General features: G+C 45.7%; 1 protein-coding gene across 2 annotated transcripts in view; it reads left to right on the forward strand.

Moving 5' to 3' along the window:
* Positions 1 to 25682, forward strand: part of NDUFAF7 (NADH:ubiquinone oxidoreductase complex assembly factor 7) — a 114999-nt gene that overhangs the window by 86140 nt on the left and 3177 nt on the right. For both annotated transcript variants that reach the window (XM_083176433.1, XM_083176432.1), the window contains one exon: positions 2075 to 2248. In XM_083176433.1, coding sequence (XP_083032559.1) covers positions 2075 to 2248 — 174 coding nt within the window. The remainder of the gene's footprint in view (positions 1 to 2074; positions 2249 to 25682) is intronic.

Here is a 25682-nt window from a genome sequence, read left to right on the forward strand (position 1 = left end):
ATTGCTCCCATCCTGGCTTTCTTTCTGAGGCTGTCCTTGGTGTTGGGGATCTGATGTCCCATTCTATTGAACAATAATGGGTCCCGCTTCTCCTGCATAACGAGGAGAATGGGGCACCCATTATGGGTGAATGTATTAAACCCCCCCAAGCACAGATAAGGAGAGCCACTATGCCCAGTGTTAACGGCTCTCCTTATTGGCGCCCAGACAGCTAATAACCTTCTCTCCCCCCTGGCCGGCTGTCTGGGCCTGGGGGATCTCGTGCTCAGCCTGGAGCCAGCAGCAGGGCTAGCGTTGTCCGTGCAGTGGGGATAGGACAACGCTAGCCCTGGGCTGGCGAAGTGGCTGGGGCGATTTAACACCTAGGTGGCTTCTAATACATTGCCCTGGCCGATAATTCCTGGGGGGATTGCAGGGGACAGCCCTGCTGAGCGTTACTCGGCAGGCTATCCCTAGCTTCAGGTGTGCAGTTAGTAAATTTAAACAAATGTATACCCCCCCCCCCTTCCAGTAGTGCAGAAAAGCACTTAATGCTAGTTTATGTATCTGCCCCACTGTCTGATTTATCAATTTTTTTGGGCGATTTGATCTGCGATGCGATTTTGCGTCCGATTTGCATGTTATTCCATCCTTGCACACCCCCAGGTACTATGCGATGTGATTTTCGGGAAAATGCCCCTGATTGTACAATTAAATATTGCATGCCAGCAAGTGGCATGTGATGTGATTCGCAATGTTAAATACACCCCCATTGTTAAACGCCACCCCCACTATCAACACCAACCCGAAGCGTGGCGAGAGCAGCGGTACGCGTCCTCCGACCTTTTCATACCCCCACTATCCTGTCACCCAGGCAGATATTACCCTATCTCTGCCACTTTATCCATCACCCACTGCTGTCCCCATTTCCCTCTCTGCCATCCTCTGCTGTCACCCTCTCCCTGGTTGGATCTACTGCTGTTTCCTTCTCCCTGACTGCTGGTAACCCTTCCCTGGTGTCACCCTCTAATGTCACACTCTCCTTGGCATAACCCTGTCACCCACTGCTATCACCCACACCATGGCATTGCCCTCCCCCTGGTGTAACCTACTGTGGTCACCCTCTCCCTGTAACCTATTGCCTCTTCCGGTTAACCCTATTCCTCTACCTGCCATGCTATTAGTATAACCTTTTGCAGTCCATTTTTTTTAACAGTCTGGTTTAAATGTTTCATTTAATTGTAATTTTTTTATTTAAAAAATGGTCTACATTGAATGTTGAAAGATGTTAATGTACTTATTTTAAAGTGGCTCACCTTTGGATCTGACTAGACTTTTGACTTGAAAGGATTAAAATGTAGTAATAGCTTCATCTTTCCTGTCACATGTTTGCTATTGCTCTGGATGGGTAATAAGAGGATGGATGCTCATTCTGAATGAAAAATAGTACTGTATTGTTTTTGCTGTTGTAAGTAAGGCTACAACTTCCATGAGAGAGCGGTAGAGTACTGTAGGTGAAAGGTGTATCTGAAAAGTAACTGAAGATATGATTGGAAATCGATTTTTCAACCATAAAAGCCCCAAATTAAATAAAAAACGTTAAGGTTTTTTTCTTAAAAAAATAAATAAATAAATGTAGACTTGTGTGGTATAACACACCGACAGTCAGGATTCCGACAGTCATTAGCCCAATGTCGGAATCCCGACTGCACAGCAGGGAGAGCGCAATGAAGCCCCTTGCGGGCTCGCTGCACTCGCCATGCTGCGGGCACGGCTCGCCACCTATTTTATTCTCCCTCTATGGGGGTCGTGGACCCCCACGAGGGAGCAGTCGGGAGTCCGACGTCGGTGTAACGTCCGGCACCCATGTGCTCTACAGCGTCAACAATATTATGTAAACAAAGTTAACTTCCTAATAATAGATTACATCAAAGTAAAGTTGTAATAAAGCAGTAAGCCCTAAACCTTCTTGAAGAATGTGCATGTGTCTGCTCTCTAAATTAAACTTTTTTTAGATTTATTGAAATTCAGTATGTTTTTACCATAGTAAACTTCTGTGATTTTAGAAATCTAGATGTATTTGTCTTGTTTTTAGGGATTTCGGGCACATCAGTTACATGATGTTCTAATAGATCCGGGAACAGCAGATCTTACGGCTGATGTTGACTTTAGCTTCTTGAAAAGAGTAATTGCAAACACAGTGGTCACTGTGGGACCTATTGCACAACAGGAATTCTTGAGAAATATGGGAATTGATTTAAGATTAAAGGTAAGGTTGGTTTAAAGTAAGTTTGCTTAAAGGAAATAAGCATCTTTGTGTTTATTCCGGGTATAGGGAACCTTTTAGCACTACAGCTGTTGTTGAAATAAATATCCCAGCATGCAATTTAGCCATGCTTAAGGTGTTGCAGGGCATGCTTGGATTTGTAGTTCAACAGCTGGAATGCCAAATTGGGGGGGGGGGGGGGATGCACCCAGTGGGGTTGGACACCTTGTTCCAGTTTTCTCCAGAGTCAATATGCAGTTCGCATTATCTTGGCCAGTGCCTACCAAGGAGCGCCTGGAGATAATGGACTGCAGGGAGCTGGCACTTATGAGACACTACAGAAATTGTGATAGAGTAAGGAGTTTGGTTTCAGAGCAGAGTACCAATTAAACAGAATAAAGCTATCTCTTGTCCTAAAAATGTCACACAAATACTTACTGAACACCGATGCATAACCAACAGAATATAAATCAGGCCCAAAAGATAATAAAGTATGTTGCTCTATAAAACATTTACTAGGCAGATATTAAATATGACTTAGCTTCCTTTTTTATTGTAGGATGACCATTAATATAGACATTTTTTTAACACATTTTGCTGGTAAGATATATACACACATTATTCCAGTATACCATATATATTGACATTAAATATTAACCCCATTATCTCACGTTCTCTGCTAATTTAAGATATCCATGGTTTCATGTACAATGTAACAGGGAGTGATAGTGCCAATTTAACATTACGGCATAAATATGGATGAGCGTTGGTGGGGATGTCGACTGCCAGAATACTTCCATTTTCCTTGGCCTCCCATAACTGTAAACCTTCTGTAGCCCCCTTCCCTTCACATCCTCACCCTCCCCGTTAGTGCCTAATGCTCGTACCCCGCCACCTAAACCTAACCCCCTACCCCACAGCCTAACCCAAACCCCCTTTTATAAGTCACTAAACCTCCCTCCCTGCAGCCTTACCAGGGGCGGATTGGGGACTAAAAGTGGCCCTGGAAATGGCCTCATGTAGGCGGCAACAAATCAATAATAGCTGGAGCCAGCATAACAGTAGGCAGCATTACCACATCACTCTACTTAGAGCAGGCATGTCCAACCTGGGCCCTCCAGATATTATGAAACTAAACATCCCAGCATGCCTTGCAATAGTTTTAGCATTCCCTAATAGCAAAACTGTGACAAAGCATGATGGGACTTGTAGTTTCACAACAGCTGGAGGGCCGAGGTTGGACATGCCTGACTTTGAGACATCGGTGACAGGCAAGACTAAAGCATCAATAGTGTCTGGAACTATACCGCACACATGGCGGCACCCCTGAACTGATACGGCACACATGGCGGCGCCAGTGGAATTATACAGCACACATGGCAGGACCAGTCAGACACAAAGAGAAATATGTTTAGGGACGCCGAAGAGCCAATATCATGCGGATCCATACATTTATACACCACCACCCTCATACATGCATACACCACCCTCATACATGCATACATTTATACACCACCACCCTCATACATGCATACATTTATACACCACCACCTTTATACATGCATACATTTATACACCACCACCTTTATACATGCATACATTTATACACCACCATCATACATGCATATACTGCCACCCTCATACATACATACATACATACATACATACATACATACATACATACATACATACATATATACATAACCACCCTCATACATGCATACATTTATACACCGCCACCATCATACATACACCACCACCCTAATACATGCATACATTTATACACCACCATCATACATGCATACATTTATACACCACCATCATACATGCATACACTGCCACCCTCATACATAAATACATTTATACACCACCATCATACATGCATACACCGCCACCCTCATACATACATTTATACGGGATGCGGTCAATTTGCCGGCGGTCGGGATCCCGGCGTTCAGAATCCCGACACTGGAATCCCGACCGCCGAAATCCCGAAACTTTCTCCCTCCGTGGGTGTCCACGACACCCATAGAGGGAGAATAAAATAGCGTGCCAAACGTAGCGAGGCACCGGGCCCGCTGCGTGGCGAGCGCAGCGAGCCCGCAAGGGGGGGGCGATCCACGTCGTCCCCCCCCCATGTCGGGATTTCGGCGGTCGGGATTCCGACCGCCGGCATTACGTATCGGATCCATTTATACACCGCCACCCTCATACATACATTTATACACCGCCACCCTCATACATGCATACATACATTTATACACCACCATCATACATGCATACACTGCCACCCTCATACATACATACATACATACATACATACATAAATTTATACAACACCACCCTCATACATACATTTATACACCACCATCGGTACTGGTGTACTTTCACGGCTCCCATCGCATGCCATATGTAGTGGCATGCAATTTTTGCCGTTTTTATGCATTTTTTTAAAAAAAATCGCATCACATGCGATCGCATGCGATTTTTAACAGAAATGCATTGCAATTAGTATCAAACCTGTTCAATGGCCCCCAAATGTAATTTTTCAGGCTGTACCACCCCCACTATCAACGCGAACCCGAAGGGCGGCGAGCGCAGCAAATCCGCGAGGGGCGGCGGTATGCGTCCTAAGACCTTTTCATACCCCCACTATCCATGTCGGCGTGGAGTTGAGAATAGAAAGTGTGGCGAGCGCAGCGAGCCACCGAGCCCGAAGCTTGGCGAGCGCAGCGAGCCCCGCGGACACCTGTGAGGCCCGCGAGGGGACGCGTATACCTGTGAAGGTATCGGTGTCCCCTCGTGGGGCACGCTGCGCTCGCCACGCTTCGGGCTCGGTGGCTGCTGCGCTCGCCACACTTTCTATTCTCAACTCCACGCCGACGTGGATAGTGGGGGTATGAAAAGGTCATAGGATGCGTACCGCCGCCCCTCGCGGGCTCGCTGCGCTCGCCACACTTCGGGTTCGCGTTGATAGTGGGGGTGGTACAGCCTGAAAAATGACATTTGGGGGCCATTGAACATGTTTGATACTAATTTCAATGCATTTGAATGCATTTCTGTTAAAAATCGCATGCGATCAAATTTAATGTGATGCGATTTTTTTACTATGCGATGGACATCGTGGGAGCCATGATTGTACACAAGTACCCCACCATCATACATGCCTACACTGCCACCCTCTTACTTACATACATTTATACAACACCACCCACATACATACATACATACATACATACATACATACATACATACATACATACATACATACACCCACCACCATCATACATGCATACACTGCCAACCTCATACATACATACATTTATACAACACCACCCTCATACATACATACATACATACATACATACATACATACATACATACATTCGAGGTACCCATACACGTTACAATTATTGTATACAATATCGCATCTCGGTTTTGCGATGAGATCAGATGAGATGAGATCTAGTGCAAAAAGTATGTGCAGCACATCGATGGCTATAAACCATTCTACCTCACACCATCGATGGTTCCTGCCATTGCTTAGCCGCGCAGAGCAACGGGAATGGTCGCTGTGTGCAGCCTGCCCTGCCGGGATCTGCACGCATGCGCAGAAGAAACTTTAGCCATCAATCCAGTTTGTTTCTTTTGAGCAAGCGCGCACCTCCCGTTGGGGCGGGCCGCCCGCAGCGACCCCGCTGGACGCAATGACGCTGGGCACACTGTGCGCATGCGCCCCCAACTTTTACCATCAGAAGCCATCCATCGATGGCATAAAACTATTCGACCATCCACTATCGGCACTATTGCTTCAGCATACAGAAAATATTTTTTTTTTAAAAGGCTTAATTACATTAAGTACTGGTGTGTCTGCTGTGCTGTCACTAGGGATGGTAATCGGTGCAGACATCATCGATGGTTACCATTGATGCCGATTCTGCACCCAGCGATTGAAAGTAGGGATGGCCATCGACTATCGATTTTCCCAAAACATCGACCTCTAGGTCCCAACCATCGATGTTCTGGGAACATCGTTAGTCGATGGCCATCCCTACTTTCAATCGCTTGGTGCAGAATCGGCATCGATGTAACCATCGATGATGTCTGCACCGATTACCATCCCTAGTGACAGCACAACAGTCACACCAGTACTTAATGTAATTAAGCCTTTTAAAAAAAAGAATTATTTTCTAAATGCTGAAGCAATTTTGACTCAGCCGCATACTTGAATTTTGGCGGAAGAGGGCGGGGGGGGGGGGGCGCTGTCGGGTGCTTTGGGAGATTATCTCCCGTACAGAGGGGATACACACTGGACGGAGAACTGGGAGGTTAGACGGCGGGAGAAGCGGAGGCAATGGCAGGTAATATGGGGGAGGCACTGTGTGGCGCATAATACGGGGGGGCGACGACGACACGGGCGCAAAACTACGGCAGCTATAATGCAGGGGGGGCGGCGGCGGCAGAAGATGTAAAAAAATAAATAAATGCAGGGGCGCTGTCGGGTGCTTGTGGACATCATCGCCCCCACTGCACAGAGGATGCAGAGACGTGGGCAACAGGGGAGACTATATAGCGGGAGAAGCGAACGGATGATACTAGGGAGGTGACGGAGGAGGCTACGGCGAGTGATACGGGGAATTCGGGAGGCACTGTATGGGGGAACTGGGGCACAGCAGATATTATGCGGGGGTGGCGGTGGCGGCACAGTGAATAAAAACACATGCAGGACCCTTTATATACCGAACAATTCTGGAAACTGCTGACACTTGTGTGTAATGGCTGCTGACACTGTAATCATGTAATGGCAGCGGGCTCGGAGTGCTGTGTGGGCGGGGCGGACATGAACAGGTCACCAAGTCACTCCCTGGGGAGGCGGACGATAAATTGAATGCAGGCAAATGTCCCCTGAAGTGTGCCTGATGGACCCGATGAGAGAGATCCTATGTGCAGGAGGATCCATCTCATGGGTCCGACCCGATGTGCACTAGAACGCGCATCGGGTCGCAGTGCAGGAGAATCCTGTAAGATTTGGTTTGATTGATTGCCTCAATCTGTCTAGATTGGGTGAAATCGAATCAAATCGTACAAGTGTAAGGGGGACTTTATACACCACCATCATACATGCATACACTGCCACCCTCATACATGCATACATTTATACACCGCCATCATACATGCATACACTGCCACCCTCATATATACATTTTGAGAACAACTTTATACTGCAATCAGATCTGAATAAGGGCCATAGTGCAGATACATAAATATGCAACAAGGGGCAAACGCATGAATTTCTAAGGGGGGGTTTCAAAAGATTTTTTTTTTTTTTATACCAACTTCGGCATCTGGGAATTGAGAATCCTGAGAGGGGCTCCATGAGAAACCTAACTTTCTACCCCTACCCCCATCAGCCTAATCATGCTTCGCAGCAGCCTGACCCTCCACTCCCATTGCCTGACCATAACCCTCCCCGTAAGTGCCTAAACCTAACACCTGTGCCCTTCAGACTTACTCTAACCCCCCGCCTCCCCACACCCTAACTCTAATCACCCCCACTAGTGCCTATAATATATATATATATATATATAGATATCTCTATCTATAGATAGAGATATCTATCTATAGATATAGAAGATGAAAAAAGAGAGGGCACTCACCACTTGTTGAATAAAACGTGAAAAAAAGTTTTATTAACGCTCACATGACAGGGCTAATGTTTCGGTCTTATTCAAGACCTTTGTCAAAGCCAAGAGTAATGTAGTGGTGAGTGCCCTCTCTTTTCATCTTCTGTTATTTGGATTGTATATCCTTGGAGTGAGCACCACCCTGGTGACTCAAGTTGCTATAGGTGCGGAACTCAAAGAAATTTATAGATAGATATAGATATCTATTTATAGATATAGTAATATAAGAACAAACAGCGGCACTCACAGGATTTTTCAAAAACTTGTATTAAACGTGACCAAAAAAACTTTTTTGGTCACGTTTAATACAAGTTTTTGAAAAATCCTGTGAGTGCCGCTGTTTGTTCTTATATTACTACATCTCTGATCTGGAAGGCACCAAGGTTGCTGTATTGCTGAGTCGGAGTGCCGGGCCGTATCCACACACCTATCTATAGATATAGATATCTATCTATAGATATAGATATCTATCTATATAGATATATATCTCTATATAGATATCTATCTCCCGCCTTGACTACTGCAACATCCTTCTCTCTGGGCTACCTCTCACCCGCCTCGCACCTCTCCAATCCATTCTTAACGCTGCTGCTAGGCTCATCTTCCTCTCCCGCCGCTCTACCTCCGCGTCCCCCCTCTGTTTATCTCTTCACTGGCTCCCCATTCCTTTCCGAGTTCTCTTTAAACTCCTCACCACCACCTATAAGGCTCTCTCCTCCTCCACAGCTCCCTACCTCTCTTCACTGATCTCTATCCACACTCCCTCCCGTCCTCTTCGCTCCATCGCTGACCGCCGACTGACCTCTCACCTAATCACCTCCTCCCACTCCCGTGTCCAAGATTTCTCTCGCGCTGCCCCCCTGCACTGGAACAACCTCCCGCCACCCATCAGGCTATCTGATTCCCTTACCTCCTTCAAGCGCTCCCTCAAAACCCACTTTTTTCGACTAGCCTATCCCTCCTCCTAACCTCTTTTGATCATCCTATCCTGCCTCCGTTCCCCTCCGTTCCTACTTATCCTATTGTATTTCGTTCGTCCACCCACCTATTTTTAGTATGTTAACTCTTATGAGCAGGGCCCTCCTTCCTCACGTACTCACCCTACCTCATTACCTCACCTGTGCTCCTGTCCTGTTCTTCCCTTCCTCTACTTCATCTTCAGTCTCCTTGACAATTTTGACACCTACTTCTGAACTGATGCTGATTTTAGTTCTACCAGCTATACCCCTATTTATACTGTATCTTTCAACACACCCTGTACGTTACCTTGTCATTTGTTTTTTCTGTTTGCTATGTACGGCGCTGCGGACACTTTGCGGCGCCTTATAAATAAACGTACTACTACTACTACTACTACTATCTATAGATATCTATCTATAGATATAGATATCTATCTATAGATATAGATATCTATCTATAGATATAGATATCTATCTATAGATATAGATATCTATCTATAGATATAGATATCTATCTATAGATATAGATATCTATCTATAGATATAGATATCTATCTATCTATCTATATATATCCAAAAATTCGGATCAAACTCTCCTCCAAGGGGTTCAAACAACTGCTGGGGTGCCAAACTCAGTTATCCGGACCAGTCCAGTAACAATACATTGTAAAAGGCATAGAGGACACTCACCAGTCTTCTTCTCAAGCAGATATATTTATTTCATCATCCCAACAGTAAAGTGCAAATAGTGCAAGACAGTGGGCCAAGGGCCGACGTTTCGGTCTGACTCCAGACCTTTTTCAAGGCCCCCACTCTCTCCTCCTAAAGTGCATAACCTCCATAGCACTTAGTGACCCTTAAATGCCCCCAGCCTGTACAGTGATCCCGCCCTCAGAATCAGCTAGCAACAAAACCTGGGTATATCACTCCACAACCATATCTCCATAATATTGTATTTAAAAGCACTAAGTAGTTCACAACACGGTTTGTGAGTTACCTATTAGCCAGGAACCCGCCATAGACGCTCTCCGTCTGGCGCTCAGATCCCTAGGGCGGGAGTGCATCATCTAGCACCTTAGTATACCTCACTTCCGCCCGGTGGAACACAAAAAAGCGGAAGTATGCGTTCCACTGCAGCTCATCCACATGTGTGTGTGTGTGTGTGTGTATATATATATATATATATATATATATATATATATATATATATATATATATATATATATATATATATATATATATATATATATATATATATATATATATATATATATATATATATATATATATTTAGCGCTACGTCTAAATATCAATATTGTTTTAAGAACCAGCCCACACTGTCACTTGGTAATCAATACCTAAAGAGCCATAAATCCAATACGTGGAGCTTATAAATTAAAGCCTCCAGCGCCACAGGCACTATATAACCTAGGCACCAACAAGATGGCCGATTAACCCCACATATGCCAGAAGCACTGTGGAGGCAATAGCATATTCAGGGCTTCACACTGACATATCAGGGGGCATACAAGAGTCACAAGGCACACCAATATGAACAAAATACTTCAAAAACAAGACATATACAACAAAGAACAATTAATTACATGTACACACAAAAAGAAAATATAAAATTGGGGGCGTGGCCTAGCACCCATTGTGATTTTAGGCTTCTGCAGGTTGCGGCCTACTCGAGGCTCCAGAGCCGGGACCTAGATTTTGGGCGCCTGCTGGGATTTGAGCTCCGCGGCCTGGAGACGCAGCTGAATCCTTTTCGGGACCACCAGCAGACCACCCAGGCATCCCCAGGCCCCCCTGGACACCCCCCTGAGCCGGGACTAAAGCAGGGAAAGCAGGTACACTGCGTTTGCATCCCCCTTGGCCCAGCACTCACCCTGTAATTTGCGGCGGCCATCTTAGATGTGGCACGATAAAAAACGCTGCCGAATCCTTGTCTGAGACCACCAACAGACCAGCCAGGCTCCCCTGGACACCCCCCTGAGCCAGGCCTGAAGCAGGGGGAGCAGGTACATTGCGCCTGCATCTCCCCCCCCCCCCCCCATGCCCAGCACTCACCCTGTAATTCGCGGTGGCCATCTTGGATGTGGCATGATCAAAAACGCTACTGAATCCTTGTCTGAGACCACCAACAGACCAGCCAGGCATCCCCAGGCTCCCCTGGACACCCCCCTGAGCCAGGCCTGAAGCAGGGGGAGCAGGTTCATTGCGCCTGCATCCCCCTGGCCCAGCACTCACCCTGTAATTCGCGGCGGCCATCTTGGATGTGGCATGATCAAAAACGCTACTGAATCCTTGTATGAGACCACCAACAGACCAGCCAGGCATCCCCTGGACACCCCCCTGAGCCAGGCCTGAAGCAGGGGGAGCAGGTACATTGCGCCTGCATCCCCCCCCCCCCCCGGCCCAGCACGCACCCTGTAATTCGCGGCGGCCATCTTGGATGTGGCATGATCAAAAACGCTACTGAATCCTTGTCTGAGACCACCAACAGACCAGCCAGGCATGCCCAGGCCCCCCTGGACACCCCCCTGAGCCAGGACTGAAGCAGGGAGATCGGGTACATTGCGCCTGCATCCCCCCCCCCCCTGGCCCAGCACTCTCCCTGTGATCAGCGGCGGCCATCTTGGATGTGGCATAAGCAAAAACGCCACACACACAGAGATCCCCTGGATGCATGTGATTTTACTATAATCACAGGTGCCATCCTCTCTATCTCGTCTGCCCCCCACGTGGGCCCTCCGCTAGCACACTCCAACACCTTGTCAACCTGACACCAAGGACCCAGCCGACACTACTGAGGTCCCTCACTGGCACCTGTGATCTGACTATTACACCAGTTTTTTGTTTTCATCAAGAATTGCTTATCAGCAGAATATGCCCTGATATCATTACCCTCTGGGGATGAAGAGAGACTCTCATCAGCGATAATGCTCTCTCTACACTATTGATTAATACTCTATCTCGGGTTCCTACACAGTCGGCCACCTGCTCTCCTTCTGACGGAATCCGGAGTTTATACGCTCCAGCGCTAAACTATATCGTTTTGAAATACAATGTCACAAAGGAGCAGCAAAGCTTCTGGCAACGCAAAGCCAAATATCCTCCGTGCGTGGGAAAAAGCAGGCTCCCTTACTAAACGCTTATCTGCTACGGAACAGAGGTCTGACTCAGAGGACACCCACTCACCTGAGTCGACACTCACTCCTAAAGACATTGTTTCAATTGTTGCCAAAACTATACAATCAGAAATGAGAACCGTACTGGCGGACTTTAGATCTGAACTGGCTGAGCTGGGCTCCCGCACTGATGCCCTTGAACAACAAACTGTGGTTGAACAGGAACTTGCTGACATGAGGGCCGAGACGGAGTCTTACAGAGACCACATCGAAGATCTCGACAATAGGAACAGGAGGAACAACATTCGCATCCGCAATATCCCTGAGACCGTAGTCAATGACACTCTCCCAGCCTATCTAGAAGCCCTCTTTCTACACCTGGTCCCTAGTATTCCTAAATCGGAACTTGTGCTGGACAGAGCCCATCGAGCCCTGAGGGCTAAACCTCCATCCTCACAACCTCCCTGTGATGTGATAGTGCGATTCCATTATTTTCGCTCCAAGGACCGCATCATGGCTGCAGTGCGGGGCTCACTGTCAATTACCTATGCGGAATCACAGCTGCAACTATATCAAGATCTATCCCAATCAACCTTGAAGAAAAGAAGAGACCTCGTCAACGTCACCAAGGCCCTTCGCAACCACTCCATCAAATACAGATGGGGGTTTCCGTTTCAGCTCGTGGTCTTCAAAGACGGGGTCACTCATCTTGTTAAAACACCTCTCCAAGGCTTCGAACTCCTCCAAAAATTTGGTATCATTAAAAATATACCAGAGACCCTCCAACCATCGGCAACCCCATTGCGCTCACCCGTACCAGCTCCAACTCCCGAATGGTCAACTGCATGAAGGCGCTTTCACAATACTAATACCCGGTATCACTGTTTTTCACTGAAAACTCTCTATAGTTATGTATTAGCTTAAACTTGCCTTCATAGAGTTAATAGCTTTCAGTGTTAGTTATGTATGGTTAAACACTGATAGAGATTGTTCGAGCTGTCGGACTGGACTCATCACCCCATTACAGCCAACTACTGTTTTTGCTTTAGGATCTATTAGTCTTATGTTACTTTAGGCCCATATATATTTGGCGTTATTTTATGTTATACAACTTTTTCACATGTCTCTATCTCAGATTGACTTGCATGATGTCATGACCGGCGAGTCTTTGGTCATTCTCATTATCTATATCTAATGGAATATAGTTTAGTATAAGCATTCTCTTTCTTTAGCTTAGTCTCTCACCCCCACACTATCTCACCACATGTTCATCCTCTATACATTTATACTACTCATCCCTGTCCACGCCCCCACAAGTAGGGAATGTCGCTATGACACCTCCCCTCTTAGTTTTGAGTTCCTCCTAATCCCCTGGAGAACTCGCTCACCCCCTCTTTCAGTCCTTCTCTCCCCCGATCTACCTCTCTATCCTCCTTTTAACCCCTCCCGTCCTTTGGAGCTCTCGATGTTGGTTACCTCAAACACCGCTCTTCCCTAAATTATAAACCACCATGACTCTAAAAGTATTATCACTTAATGTCAACGGCCTTAATTCTCCCACTAAACGTGCCATGGCTATCCAATACTTCTCTAGACGTAACCCTGATGTAATTATGCTGCAAGAGACCCATCTTAAGCCCCCACACCCCTCCGTCTCTTCTAAAAAATACCCTCAAGTTTATTATTCATCCATGTCATCTAAAAGACGTGGCACAGCCATTTTGCTTCACCGAGACCTCCACATTAATATTGAGCGCTCAATCTCAGACGATAGAGGCAGATTCATTATTCTGATTGGCTCTTACAACCAAGCTCCAATTATATTGGCCTCAGTATATGCGCACAGCTCCCCCGCTGTTTAACTATAATAGGAGGGGACTTTAATGCTACCCTACAACCAACACTAGACAGATCATGTGCTAATTTAACTCTCCCTAATCATGCTAGACTGTCTAAACGTCTCCTCTCACATCTCTCCCTCTATGACCTCTATGATACCTGGCGGGTACTATACCCCTCAGCAAGGGGTTACACCCACTATTCCCCCCCACACAAGTTACATACACGTATTGACTATATTTTCACTGATCGAGCATCCTCACAAAATCTCGTAGCAGCCCAAACGTTAGCAGTACCATGGTCAGACCACCTTGCCCTAGAATTAACTATTAAAAGTACTCAAACAACCCCTTCCCCGCGACACTGGCGCCTCAATGACTCCCTACTTCTAAAACCCGACATAGCTACTGATCTAGACTCAGCTATCAATGAATTCTATGCCCTGAATAATACCCCAGACATCTCCCCATCTACACTATGGGAAGCTCACAAAGCCACCATCCGAGGAAAACTAATCAGCATTGCCGTAGCTCAGCGGAAAGCTACCCACGCTCGAATACATGAATTAGAAACATCTATGACAGCTCTAACACACCTACATCAACGTTTCCCTAAAAGACGCACGTATCTTAAAATTCTTTCAACTAAAGGCCAACTAGACCAGCTCCTCACCAATAAAGCCACCCAAGCCCTCTTGTGGGCAAAACAAAAATTCTATGAAAAATCCAACAAGGCCGACTCCCTATTAGCTAATCAGCTACGGGCTAAACGAACCAAAAACCGAATACACTCCCTTAAATGCCTAGACGGCTCTACTACCCACAACCCTAAAACAATGGCGAATCATTTTCGCTCTTTTTACCAATCCCTATATAACCTTGTACCCACAGATCCGTCATCCCTCACAGACACAGGAGATATTAATAATTACCTGTCTTCATGCCACCTTCCCAAACTCTCCCCTTCTCAAAATACTGCTCTTAACTCACCGATCACCCCAGAGGAAATTCTAGATGCCATCAAAACATCACGACGATCCGCGGCTCCTGGCCCGGACGGATTTACCAGCCTATACTACAAAAAACTATCCACAGCCCTATTACCTATGCTCTCACTCCTATTTAACTCACTACTACAAGGACACTCGCTCGACTCGGCTACCTCTAGAGCCAACAAATTGTCATTCCCAAACCTGACCGAGACCCTACCGAAATGGGTAACTATAGACCCATATCTCTATTGAACAACGACCTTAAATTATTCGCTAAAGTTTTAGCTAATCGACTAGCTCCGCTTCTGTCAACCCTAATTCACCCAGATCAAGTTGGCTTCATACCAAACCGTCAGGCCTCAGACAATACTAGACGACTTATCAATCTGATCCACCTAGCCAATAAAAACTCCTTGCCTACTCTAGTGGTGGCACTTGACGCAGAGAAGGCCTTTGACAGGGTAGCCTGGCCCTTCATTCAGAAGACCCTGCACCATATGGGCTTCGAGGGTCCCTTCCTAGACGGCATTCTCTCCCTATACAATAATCCCTCAGCATCTGTCTTAGTGAATGGCCTCATATATCTGAGCCTTTTCTAATTAAGAATGGCACTCGACAGGGATGCCCGTTGTCGCCTTTACTATTTGCCCTGATTATGGAACCACTAGAATCCGCCTCAACTCTAACATATCGGGCATTAAAATAGGCCACACAGATCACAAAATTGCTCTCTATGCTGACGACGTTATACTGACTCTGACTAACCCCCTCCACTCCCTTACCACCTTGCTAACTGAGATCCAACAATACAGCAAATTTTCTAACTACAAAATAAACACCACTAAATCTGAAGCCCTAGATATAAACATCGATCCTGCTGACCTAACAGTTCTTCGAACTGCTTTCCCCCTCTGCTGGCAAAATAGCAAACTTAAATACCTTGGTATATATTTAACTAAATATTACTCAGATCTGTACTCTGCAAACTTCCCTAGACTCTTGGCCTCTATTAAATCAGATCTCTCCTCGTGGAATACACAATTCATATCCTGGTTCGGACGCATGGCGGCAGTGAAAATGACTATTCTTCCCCGCCTACTCTACCTGTGGCAAACACTGCCTATACCTATACCCACCAAATCCCTAAAACAACTCCAGGGGGATATAAACAAATTCATTTGGGCCAGGAAAAAGGCCAGAGTTAGGTTAAGACTACTTCAAAACCACCACACCTCAGGCGGGCTTGGACTACCGGATTTAATCAAATATTACCGTGCTGTACACCTGGCCCGAGCATTCTCTGGCATGCTCCTCCAACACAGAGGGTTTGGACATCCATTGAATCCAACAGCATAGCGCACTACTCTCTGTATACTCTGCTGTGGATTCACCCTACAGATCGCCTCCCCCTCCGCATCTCTTCTCCCCACTACCCGACATACATTACGCATTTGGGACCTTAGCACTAAGACCTACAAACTACGTTCACTCCACCCCCTACTGATCCCTATCTGGAATAACCCAACTTTTACCCCCGGGATGGATCACAAGTCCTTCCAGTCCTGGACAAGACACAATGTTCTTTTCCCACTAGACATTGCTCCCCTATCAACATTCCCTGATTTCGCTTCACTGCAATCCAGATTTTCCCTCCCAAACCATGTATTCTATCAATACCTTCAACTTCGCCACTTCTATAACTCTCTCCCTCGACCAGCCCCTTCCCTTTCTCGCACAACATTTGAATCTCATTGCAGAAATGCTCACCTAACCAAAAAGCTCATATCTACCATATATCAAATACTCTTATCTCATAATCAGCCGCAAAAAGAGGCCCATAAATTAGCCTGGGAAAGAGAAACGGGAGAAACCTTAAGTCCAGCTACTTGGTCTAAAATTAGGATGGCTGTAGCAAAGAGCTCCATATCGGTACGAATCAAGGAAAACGCATATAAAACTTACTTCCGATGGTACATGATCCCTACCAGACTGCACACTATCTACCCCACATCCCCCGACTCTTGTTGGAGAATGTGTGGCCAAAGGGGAGCTTTTCTGCATGTTTGGTGTTCCTGCCCTTCCATTCAAACTTTCTGGAAGGAGGTCCACAAGCTGATCAAACAAGTCACGGGAACTCAAATGCCCCCATCTCCGTTTTACTCTTTATTACTTAGACCACTACCTAAAACCCCACCACCAACTCAAAAACTAATAAATCATATCCTAGGAGCGGCGAAATGCCTCATTGCTGCACATTGGAAATCCCCCTCACCTCCATCCATAACTGCTGCCATCAACTCTACCTGGGCTACCTATAAAATTGAAAAAATTACCTCTATCTTGCATGATACCTCCCTCAACTTTGTCAAAATATGGTTACCTTGGACAACCCACTTCCAAGCCGAAGCCCCTTTGACTACCCTGTAATGCCTCCATATCCATGACACTGCCCTATTGACCGTCGACAGCTCCTCTGGACCCCTAAATCTTCAGATATCTGACTCTCTGCCCGTTTTCCTTAACCACACTTTTCCTTTCACTATCTTTCCCCTCTGTCCTAACTCCCTCATTCCTCCTTACTCACTCTCATCCCCCGCTCTCCTCCAACTAGAGCCCCCACACCTCCAACTATAACTTAATGCTTAGAATACTCAGGAATCATACCTCGCAAATAATATAGAATTTGTACAAATGAGTACTCCATTCAACGATGTTTCTGTGTTATTTTTTTTTTTTGCGTTAAGCATATTACTGTCAATGCCATAATAATACCTATCCTCCTGTAATCATTACTGCACCCATTTCATGTATGTTGATATGTGTTTTAAAAAAAAAACAAATAAAAATTTCTAAAAAAAAAATAAAATTAAATAAAAGAAAATATAAAATTAGGAAACTGTAATAAAGGTTGCTCAGACCATCCTACCATATTAATTTCTCACAAAAAGACTGACATGGGACAATTTTCGTTTAGACCCCTAGGGGCTACAGTGTCCAGTTTCTGGATCCACATCACCTCCTTCCTGAGGAGCACAGACCCCCTATCACCCCCTCTCATTAGTGGGGGGACCCAGTCAATCATCGTATAGCTCAAAGATGATATTTGATGTTTGAGCTTTAAAATACACCACGTGATCCATCATACACGTCAAATGGTGCTTAATGTGCTGTTTCCTTCCTGTATGCGGATGGTGAAAGAATGGCCGACTAATTAGCCCACGACAACCCGTATTGACAGTCAACCATCTCTTGTCGGTGGACGGACTCGGGGTGACATCTGGCCTTAATAGGATGTCCTTTAAGTTCTGACCACGACGAGCTGTGATCAAGGGAGGAGCTTGGGTGACTTTGTGGAACACTGGGTCCGCCTCCAGAATATGGCAGTTATTCCTAATAGTCTTCTCCATCCTTTTAAAACGGGTGTCACATTTTACCACCACTGTCATGCGCTCATCATTGCACTTAGCACTTAAGGCCCCCATACATTAGGCCGACTTGTCCTTAGGACAAGTCGGACCCAATTCTCCTGTGGCCGCCCGGCAGCTCCCTGGGAGGCTCACATACAATTTGGCACTTGATGAGCCAGTTGTTACATGTGATAAATCGCTTGCGATTTATCACATGTAAAACAAATGGGGAGCTGCAGGGCGGTGAGGAGCAGTGGGGCGGGCAGCGGCAGTAGTGGGGGCGGGCGGCGGCTCTCAAATGAGTTCCCGGCGGGTGCCGGGTGCGGCGAGTGATGCTGACCTGGCCGGGCATGCTGTGATCACAAATAGCAGCGCTGCCGCTACGGGACGGGACGCACAGTGGCGGCTATTCGATTTTCAAAATACCTGTCAAATGACCGGCCGTTCTGTGATTGGCTGAGAGAGCTCTCAGCCAATCACAGAACGGCCTGTCATTTGACAGGTATTTTAAAAATCTAATAGCCGCCACTGTGCGTCCCGTCCCGTAGCGGCAGCGCTGCTATTTGTGATCACAGCATGCCCGGCCAGGTCAGCGTGTCTGCGAGCCGTGCTCCCCCGGTGTCTGCATGCATATGCCTGTCAGGTGGGCAGGCATATGCATAGCATACAGGGAGGACGGATGATCTTATGTGCTAACCGTCCGACCTCCCTGATCCGGTCCGATGCGCACGGGACCGCGGATCGGATCATATATCACACACCTGCGATTTTGGGGCGATTTCATCCGGTTATCGGCCCAAAGTGCCGAAATCGGATGAAATCGTCCCAAAATCACATAGTGTATGGGGTCCTTTAGTGTTGGGGAAGCAAAGATCTGTCTTGCTTTTTTAAGACTGGTTTGTATGTCCTTCTCACAGTAGCCTCTAGCCTGGAAACGTGCACACCAGTCCACAATTTGTATCTCTGCAGCAGCTGACTCCAAAGTATCGGCACTCTCCCTGCAACAAACTTGATATGCGGCCCGGGTGCCCTTTTGGGTAGGCAGGTAATGTAGATAGTAGAGAAGTAGCGGCACTCTCGGGAATAACAGACACGTACTCAGCAGTTTGCTTAACGTTTCAAATCTTGTTAGGATTTTTCATCAGAAGCAACATAGTAAGTGTAAAGACAGAGAATAAATACCTGATCCAAAGACGTGCACAGCCGGTCAATGACGGCTCCTACTTCCGCCAGCGTCTGCATGCGTGCCTCGGTGCACACTGATGACGTCACCGACATTCCACGGTTGCTAGGTGACGGACACACTGCGTGCTGTCCAATCATCGGCCGCCGCGTTGCCTGGTAACGTTTCTGTGGGTCACAGAACATTAGCTGCCGGCGTCCATCAGTTGCCGGGAGAGCGGTGTCTAGAAAAAATATACATATATAAGTTACGTGCTCAAATCAAAACAAAAAAGGACAATATGCATAGATAAATACAGAAAATTCAGAAAGCAATACTTCAGTATGCACAACTTTATTGTACCTTATGGTATAAAAACCAATTAGAAAAGGTATATCAAGAACAACTTATTTAAATAGATCCCTATGGTTAGGGTTATTTTAATTGCTTATATCGATCAGTTCCTATCAGCAATCTTTAGATCTGTGGATCTAAAAGAAACAGCTGAAATTGAGTTGTTCATTCAGTCCATGTGGACTGACCGTGTCCAATGTATATATCCATCGGGCCTCCCTTTGAAGAAGGATCTTAGCCCGGTCACCACCCCTTGGGTTGGGAGATACTCCATTGATGATTTTATATCGAATAGATGCTCGATTATGCCTCATAAGTCGGAAATGCTTTGCTACCGGCTGTTCCGTATCCTTGCCTTCTGCTGCTAATCTGATGGCACTTCGATGCTGGGCCATTCTTTCCTTCAGCTTACAGGTGGTTTTACCCACATAGGCAAGGCCGCAGGGGCACTTTATGAGATATATAACGTGGGTGGAGTTACATGAGAACACTTGCTTGATTTTAAATATTTTACCTGTCCGTGGGTGGGAGAATGTGTCACCTGTCTCCAAAAAGTTACAGGTGGCACACCCTAGGCAACGGTAGTTGCCAGGTTTCTTTCTGAGGAAGTGGGCTGTTTGTTCCTTCTTAGCTTTCAAGGGCCCAGTTTTAACTACCCAATCTCTAATGCTTTTATTCTTTCTGTAACAGGGCACTAGGGTTGTGTCCTTGAGAAGGGGAAGTTCAGGGTCCATGTTAATAACTGGCCATAATCTTTTGGCTTGCCCATCACCTTCATATTCGTGTCTGAATAATCTGTGACGAAGATCATTTGTCCTCCAAGTTCTCCTTGGGAATTCTCATCACCCGATCGATGGCTTTGACCTCCATAGCATAACCCTTTCGGAGTATTACATACAGAAGAAAATCCCACGGGGGTTTCGAATAAAGAATGCCCCCACAATAGGCCGCAACAATGCGGAGATTTTATCACGGGTGATTTTGCATTCCCTGGTCGACTCTTCAACCACCAATAGAATTAGATCAAATGAGGCCCGGTTCAAAATTGCTGCCCACTTCCTACAAAACTCTGCATTGTTGCGGCCTATTGTGGGGGCATTCTTTATTCGAAACCCCCGTGGGATTTTCTTCTGTATGTAATACTCTGAAAGGGTTATGCTATGGAGGTCAAAGTCCGTCTCATGCTTTCTGATGCGTAATAGTTTCTGGAATATATGCTGCGCAGAGACATCTGCAATCAATAAGCATTTGTCCTTTCTTAGGATATTTCCCACCTCAGTCACGTGTGCTGTTTGACCCCCCATCGAGCAGCACAACCATTCGAGCCTTCTCATCTTCCATGGCAAATGCCATAGATAAAATGCCTACGAAGAAATCAGGCACATATAACAACCTATCCTCCAGGGAAAGAAAAGCACTTGTTACACTATCCAAACGTGATGAGATAACTCTCCGCCCTGCAGATAAGGGGGGTGGGATAGTTATTCTCAATACAAGCGACTACCTGGCGGAGGCATTCAAACAACTCGATGACAACACGATATATCGTAGATTGGGACAAGACCCAACGGTACAATTTATCAACAAGTTGGATTCTATACTTAGAGAGGCGCTGGAATGCGAACAAATTTCCAAGAAAATGTATTCTTCCCTGATTAACCGGACGCCACTTATACCAGTACTGTATCTGATACCAAAGATACACAAGTGTCTGAAAAATCCCCGCGGGAGGCCCATCATCTCGGGGCGGGGGTCATTAATGTATGACATTTCAAAATACTTAGATGCATACCTTCAGCCGGTTATACAGGTAGAAGACACATACTTAAGGGACACAACAATGTTCTTAAATGAACTGACTAAGATGGACCTAACTGAGGGGGAGTACTTACTCTGTACAATAGACATAGTGAGTCTGTACACGAGTATACCCCATGACAGGGGTATCTCTGCAACCAGAAGACTCATCACTGACAATCCTCTCTATCAAGGCCCAAATGTGGATCTATTCCTTAAACTGTTGGAACTAGTACTTGTTAGAAACGATTTCATCTTTCAGGAGGAGTTCTTTATTCAAACCAAGGGAGTGGCGATGGGGGCTTGCGTAGCACCGACTTACGCTAACTGCTTTATGTTTCAACTCGAACAAGACCTGTTTTTTGGCAATGCAGACTTCACCTCCAAATGCGTCTTTTTTTAAACGCTACATTGACGATTTATTTGTCATATGGAGGGGCACGGTAGCTGAATTTGAGAACATCATGCAGTTTATCAATACCCAAGATAACGACATCAAGTTCTCATTTAGCCACAGTGGCTCTGAAATAGCGTTCTTGTACGTCAAAATCAAATTCAGAGATGGCTTAATCAGCACCTCCGTGTTCTCCAAGCCCACCGATGGCAATTCGTTACTCCTTGCTTCAAGTTCCCACCCGGAACCACTCAAGCAATCATTACCATTCTCCCAACTGTGGAACAGGATCTGCAGTGATGTGGAGGATGAGGCGGTTCAGATTAAGGTGATGTCAAAAATATTTCTTGAGCGAGGATATGAAAAAATGATGATCGATAAAGCCGTCGATCGGGTGATGAGAATTCCCAAGGAGAACTTTCGGGTTACCAAACCCAAAAAAACAATGGAGGACAAAATGATCTTCGTCACAGATTATTCAGACACGAATATGAAGGTGGTGGGCAAAGCCAAAAGATTATGGCCAGTTATTAACATGGACCCTGAACTTCCCCTTCTCAAGGACACAACCCTAGTGCCCTGTTACAGAAAGAATAAAAGCATTAGAGATTGGGTAGTTAAAACAGGGCCCTTGAAAGCTAAGAAGGAACAAACAGCCCACTTCCTCACAAAGAAACCTGGCAACTACCGTTGCCTAGGGTGTGCCACCTGTAACTTCTTGGAGACAGGTGACACATTCTCCCACCCACGTACAGGTAAAATATTTAAAATCAAGCAAGTGTTCTCATGTAACTCCACCCACGTTATATATCTCATAAAGTGCCCCTGCGGCCTTGCCTATGTGGGTAAAACCACCTGTAAGCTGAAGGAAAGAATGGCCCAGCATCGAAGTGCCATCAGATTAGCAGCAGAAGGCAAGGATACGGAACAGCCGGTAGCAAAGCATTTCCGACTTATGAGGCATAATCGAGCATCTATTCGATATAAAATCATCGATGGAGTATCTCCCAACCCAAGGGGTGGTGACCGGGCTAAGATCCTTCTTCAAAGGGAGGCCCGATGGATATATACATTGGACACGGTCAGTCCACATGGACTGAATGAACAACTCAATTTCAGCTGTTTCTTTTAGATCCACAGATCTAAAGATTGCTGATAGGAACTGATCGATATAAGCAATTAAAATAACCCTAACCATAGGGATCTATTTAAATAAGTTGTTCTTGATATACCTTTTCTAATTGGTTTTTATACCATAAGGTACTATAAAGTTGTGCATACTGAAGTATTGCTTTCTGAATTTTCTGTATTTATCTATGCATATTGTCCTTTTTTGTTTTGATTTGAGCATGTAACTTATATATGTATATTTTTTTTCTACACCGCTCTCCCGGCAACTGATGGACGCCGGCAGCTAATGTTCTGTGACCCACAGAAACGTTACCAGGCAACGCGGCGGCCGATGATTGGACAGCACGCAGTGTGTCCGTCACCTAGCAACCGTGGAATGCCGGTGACGTCATCAGTGTGCACCGAGGCACGCATGCAGACGCTGGCGGAAGTAGGAGCCGTGATTGACCGGCTGTGCACGTCTTTGGATCAGGTATTTATTCTCTGTCTTTACACTTACTATGTTGCTTCTGATGAAAAATCCTAACAAGATTTGAAACGTTAAGCAAACTGCTGAGTACGTGTCTGTTATTCCCGAGAGTGCCGCTTCTTCTCTACTATCTATATCTATATCTCTATCTATATCTCTATCTATCTATCTTATACAAATACAGGGACTCAACACTCTCCATAATGAACTAACTCACCTTAGTATACAATTAATCAAATAAATAATGGGGTTTTAGTTCATGAATTGATCAATGCATTTAGGCTTGCAGCCCATCGCCAAGGGACCCCATTTCACTGCAAGTCCTACACTAACAATTGTCTCTCAAGAGCCTGCCAACTGCTGACACATCATAGCTAAAGTAGACATGTGTTTTTTTCCTGGTTTAAAGCTCACCTGCCAAGTGCCTTATGGCTTTTAAAGATGAGGCAGTCACCTAACACAACACCTGACTTAGAATTAAAGGGGCAGCTGTCACAGGTTACAGATAAATTAGCTCATCTGGGGTGAAAGAGAAAGCTATGATCACAGTAACAAAGGTTAATTAAAAATTAACCCACATATATACACATACAGAGTACCACAACACTCGCCATTCCCAGGTTGGGGTGAAGTGGCCTGTGACCACATGCTCTAATAAATACAAATACAGGGACTCAACACTCTCCATAATGAACTAACTCACCTTAGTATACAATTAATCAAATAAATAATGGGGTTTTAGTTCATGAATTGAACAATGCATTTAAGCTTGCAGCCCATCGCCAAAAAAACACATGTCTACTTTAGCTATGATGTTTCAGCAGTTGGCAGGCTCTTGAGAGACAATTGTTAGTGTAGGACTTGCAGTGAAATGGGGTCCCTTGGCGATGGGCTGCAAGCTTAAATGCATTGATCAATTCATGAACTAAAACCCCATTATTTATTTGATTAATTGTATACTAAGGTGAGTTAGTTCATTATGGAGAGTGTCGAGTCCCTGTATTTGTATTTATTAGAGCATGTGGTCACAGGCCACTTCACCCCAACCTGGGAATGGCGAGTGCTGCTTGCACCCCATTCGCAGGGATGGTGAGTGTTGTGGTACTCTGTATGTGTATATGTGTATAAATATATATATATATATATATATATATATATATATATATATTCAAATATGCACAGCAAACATACAATACAATGGAGGGCACTCACCAGGCAATGTAGTCAACTGTTTTATTTAATATCACAGCATATCTGAGGGAGGCAGCTCACAGCAGCATAGGAGCAGGGACGGAGAGCAGGGCTGGCCTGATGGATGGAGCCTGAGCCTCGAGTCCTGCCGTGCTCAGTGTTTGTGGTGGGCGGGGCTAGCCTCCAGGAAGTAGCAGAGGCAAGCCCTGGCTGTCAGCTCTCTGCTCCTCCCGATAGTCCCAATCCTGATGCACAGCCTCAGCTCAGAGTGACTTCCTGAACTGCAGCTTGGCCACCCAACCCAGCGGTGGCCTGCTGCGATGTGCTGTGCTCTCTGCTCGCCCCACCCACCACACCATTGATCCATCGATCAGTGTGCCCACAGCTTCTGCGACGAGGGGAGGGGGATGTTAGCATAGAGCCGGGCGGCCCCGCCTCCTCTGATAGAGCAGGGGTGGCCATCCTGCGGCTCATTAAGGACATGCCCCACTCCTGCAATAGCTCCGCCCATATCCCCGCCCATATCTCCACCCACTCTGCTCCGTCCCGGAGAGTTCCTGAACCTATTTTTCTACAAAAATACCACTGGCTATAATTATGCTGCACCCAGATGAATAAAACTCAACCAGAAAATCAAAAAGAGAAAAAGTGAGCGCACTGTGTTGATCAAATTTAATGTATATATTAAAAAGAGAAAATCAATTATTAATACACATAACCATACATATATAATAAAATTATTAAAAGACAATAATCAATATCCAGCATTAAGGATGGGGTTTCCAATCAATATTTAGAACTTTTTAATTTGGTTTATTAATATAGTCCCATCGCCTGAGATAAATTAGCTCTGTATATTAGCATAGTCCCATCGCCTGAGATAAATTTGCTCTGTATATATGTCTATGAATTAGACTTGTACAGT

This window comes from Crinia signifera, chromosome 3 (assembly GCF_055691185.1).
Source record: "Crinia signifera chromosome 3, ASM5569118v1, whole genome shotgun sequence".
Classification (NCBI taxonomy): Eukaryota; Metazoa; Chordata; class Amphibia; order Anura; family Myobatrachidae; genus Crinia; species Crinia signifera.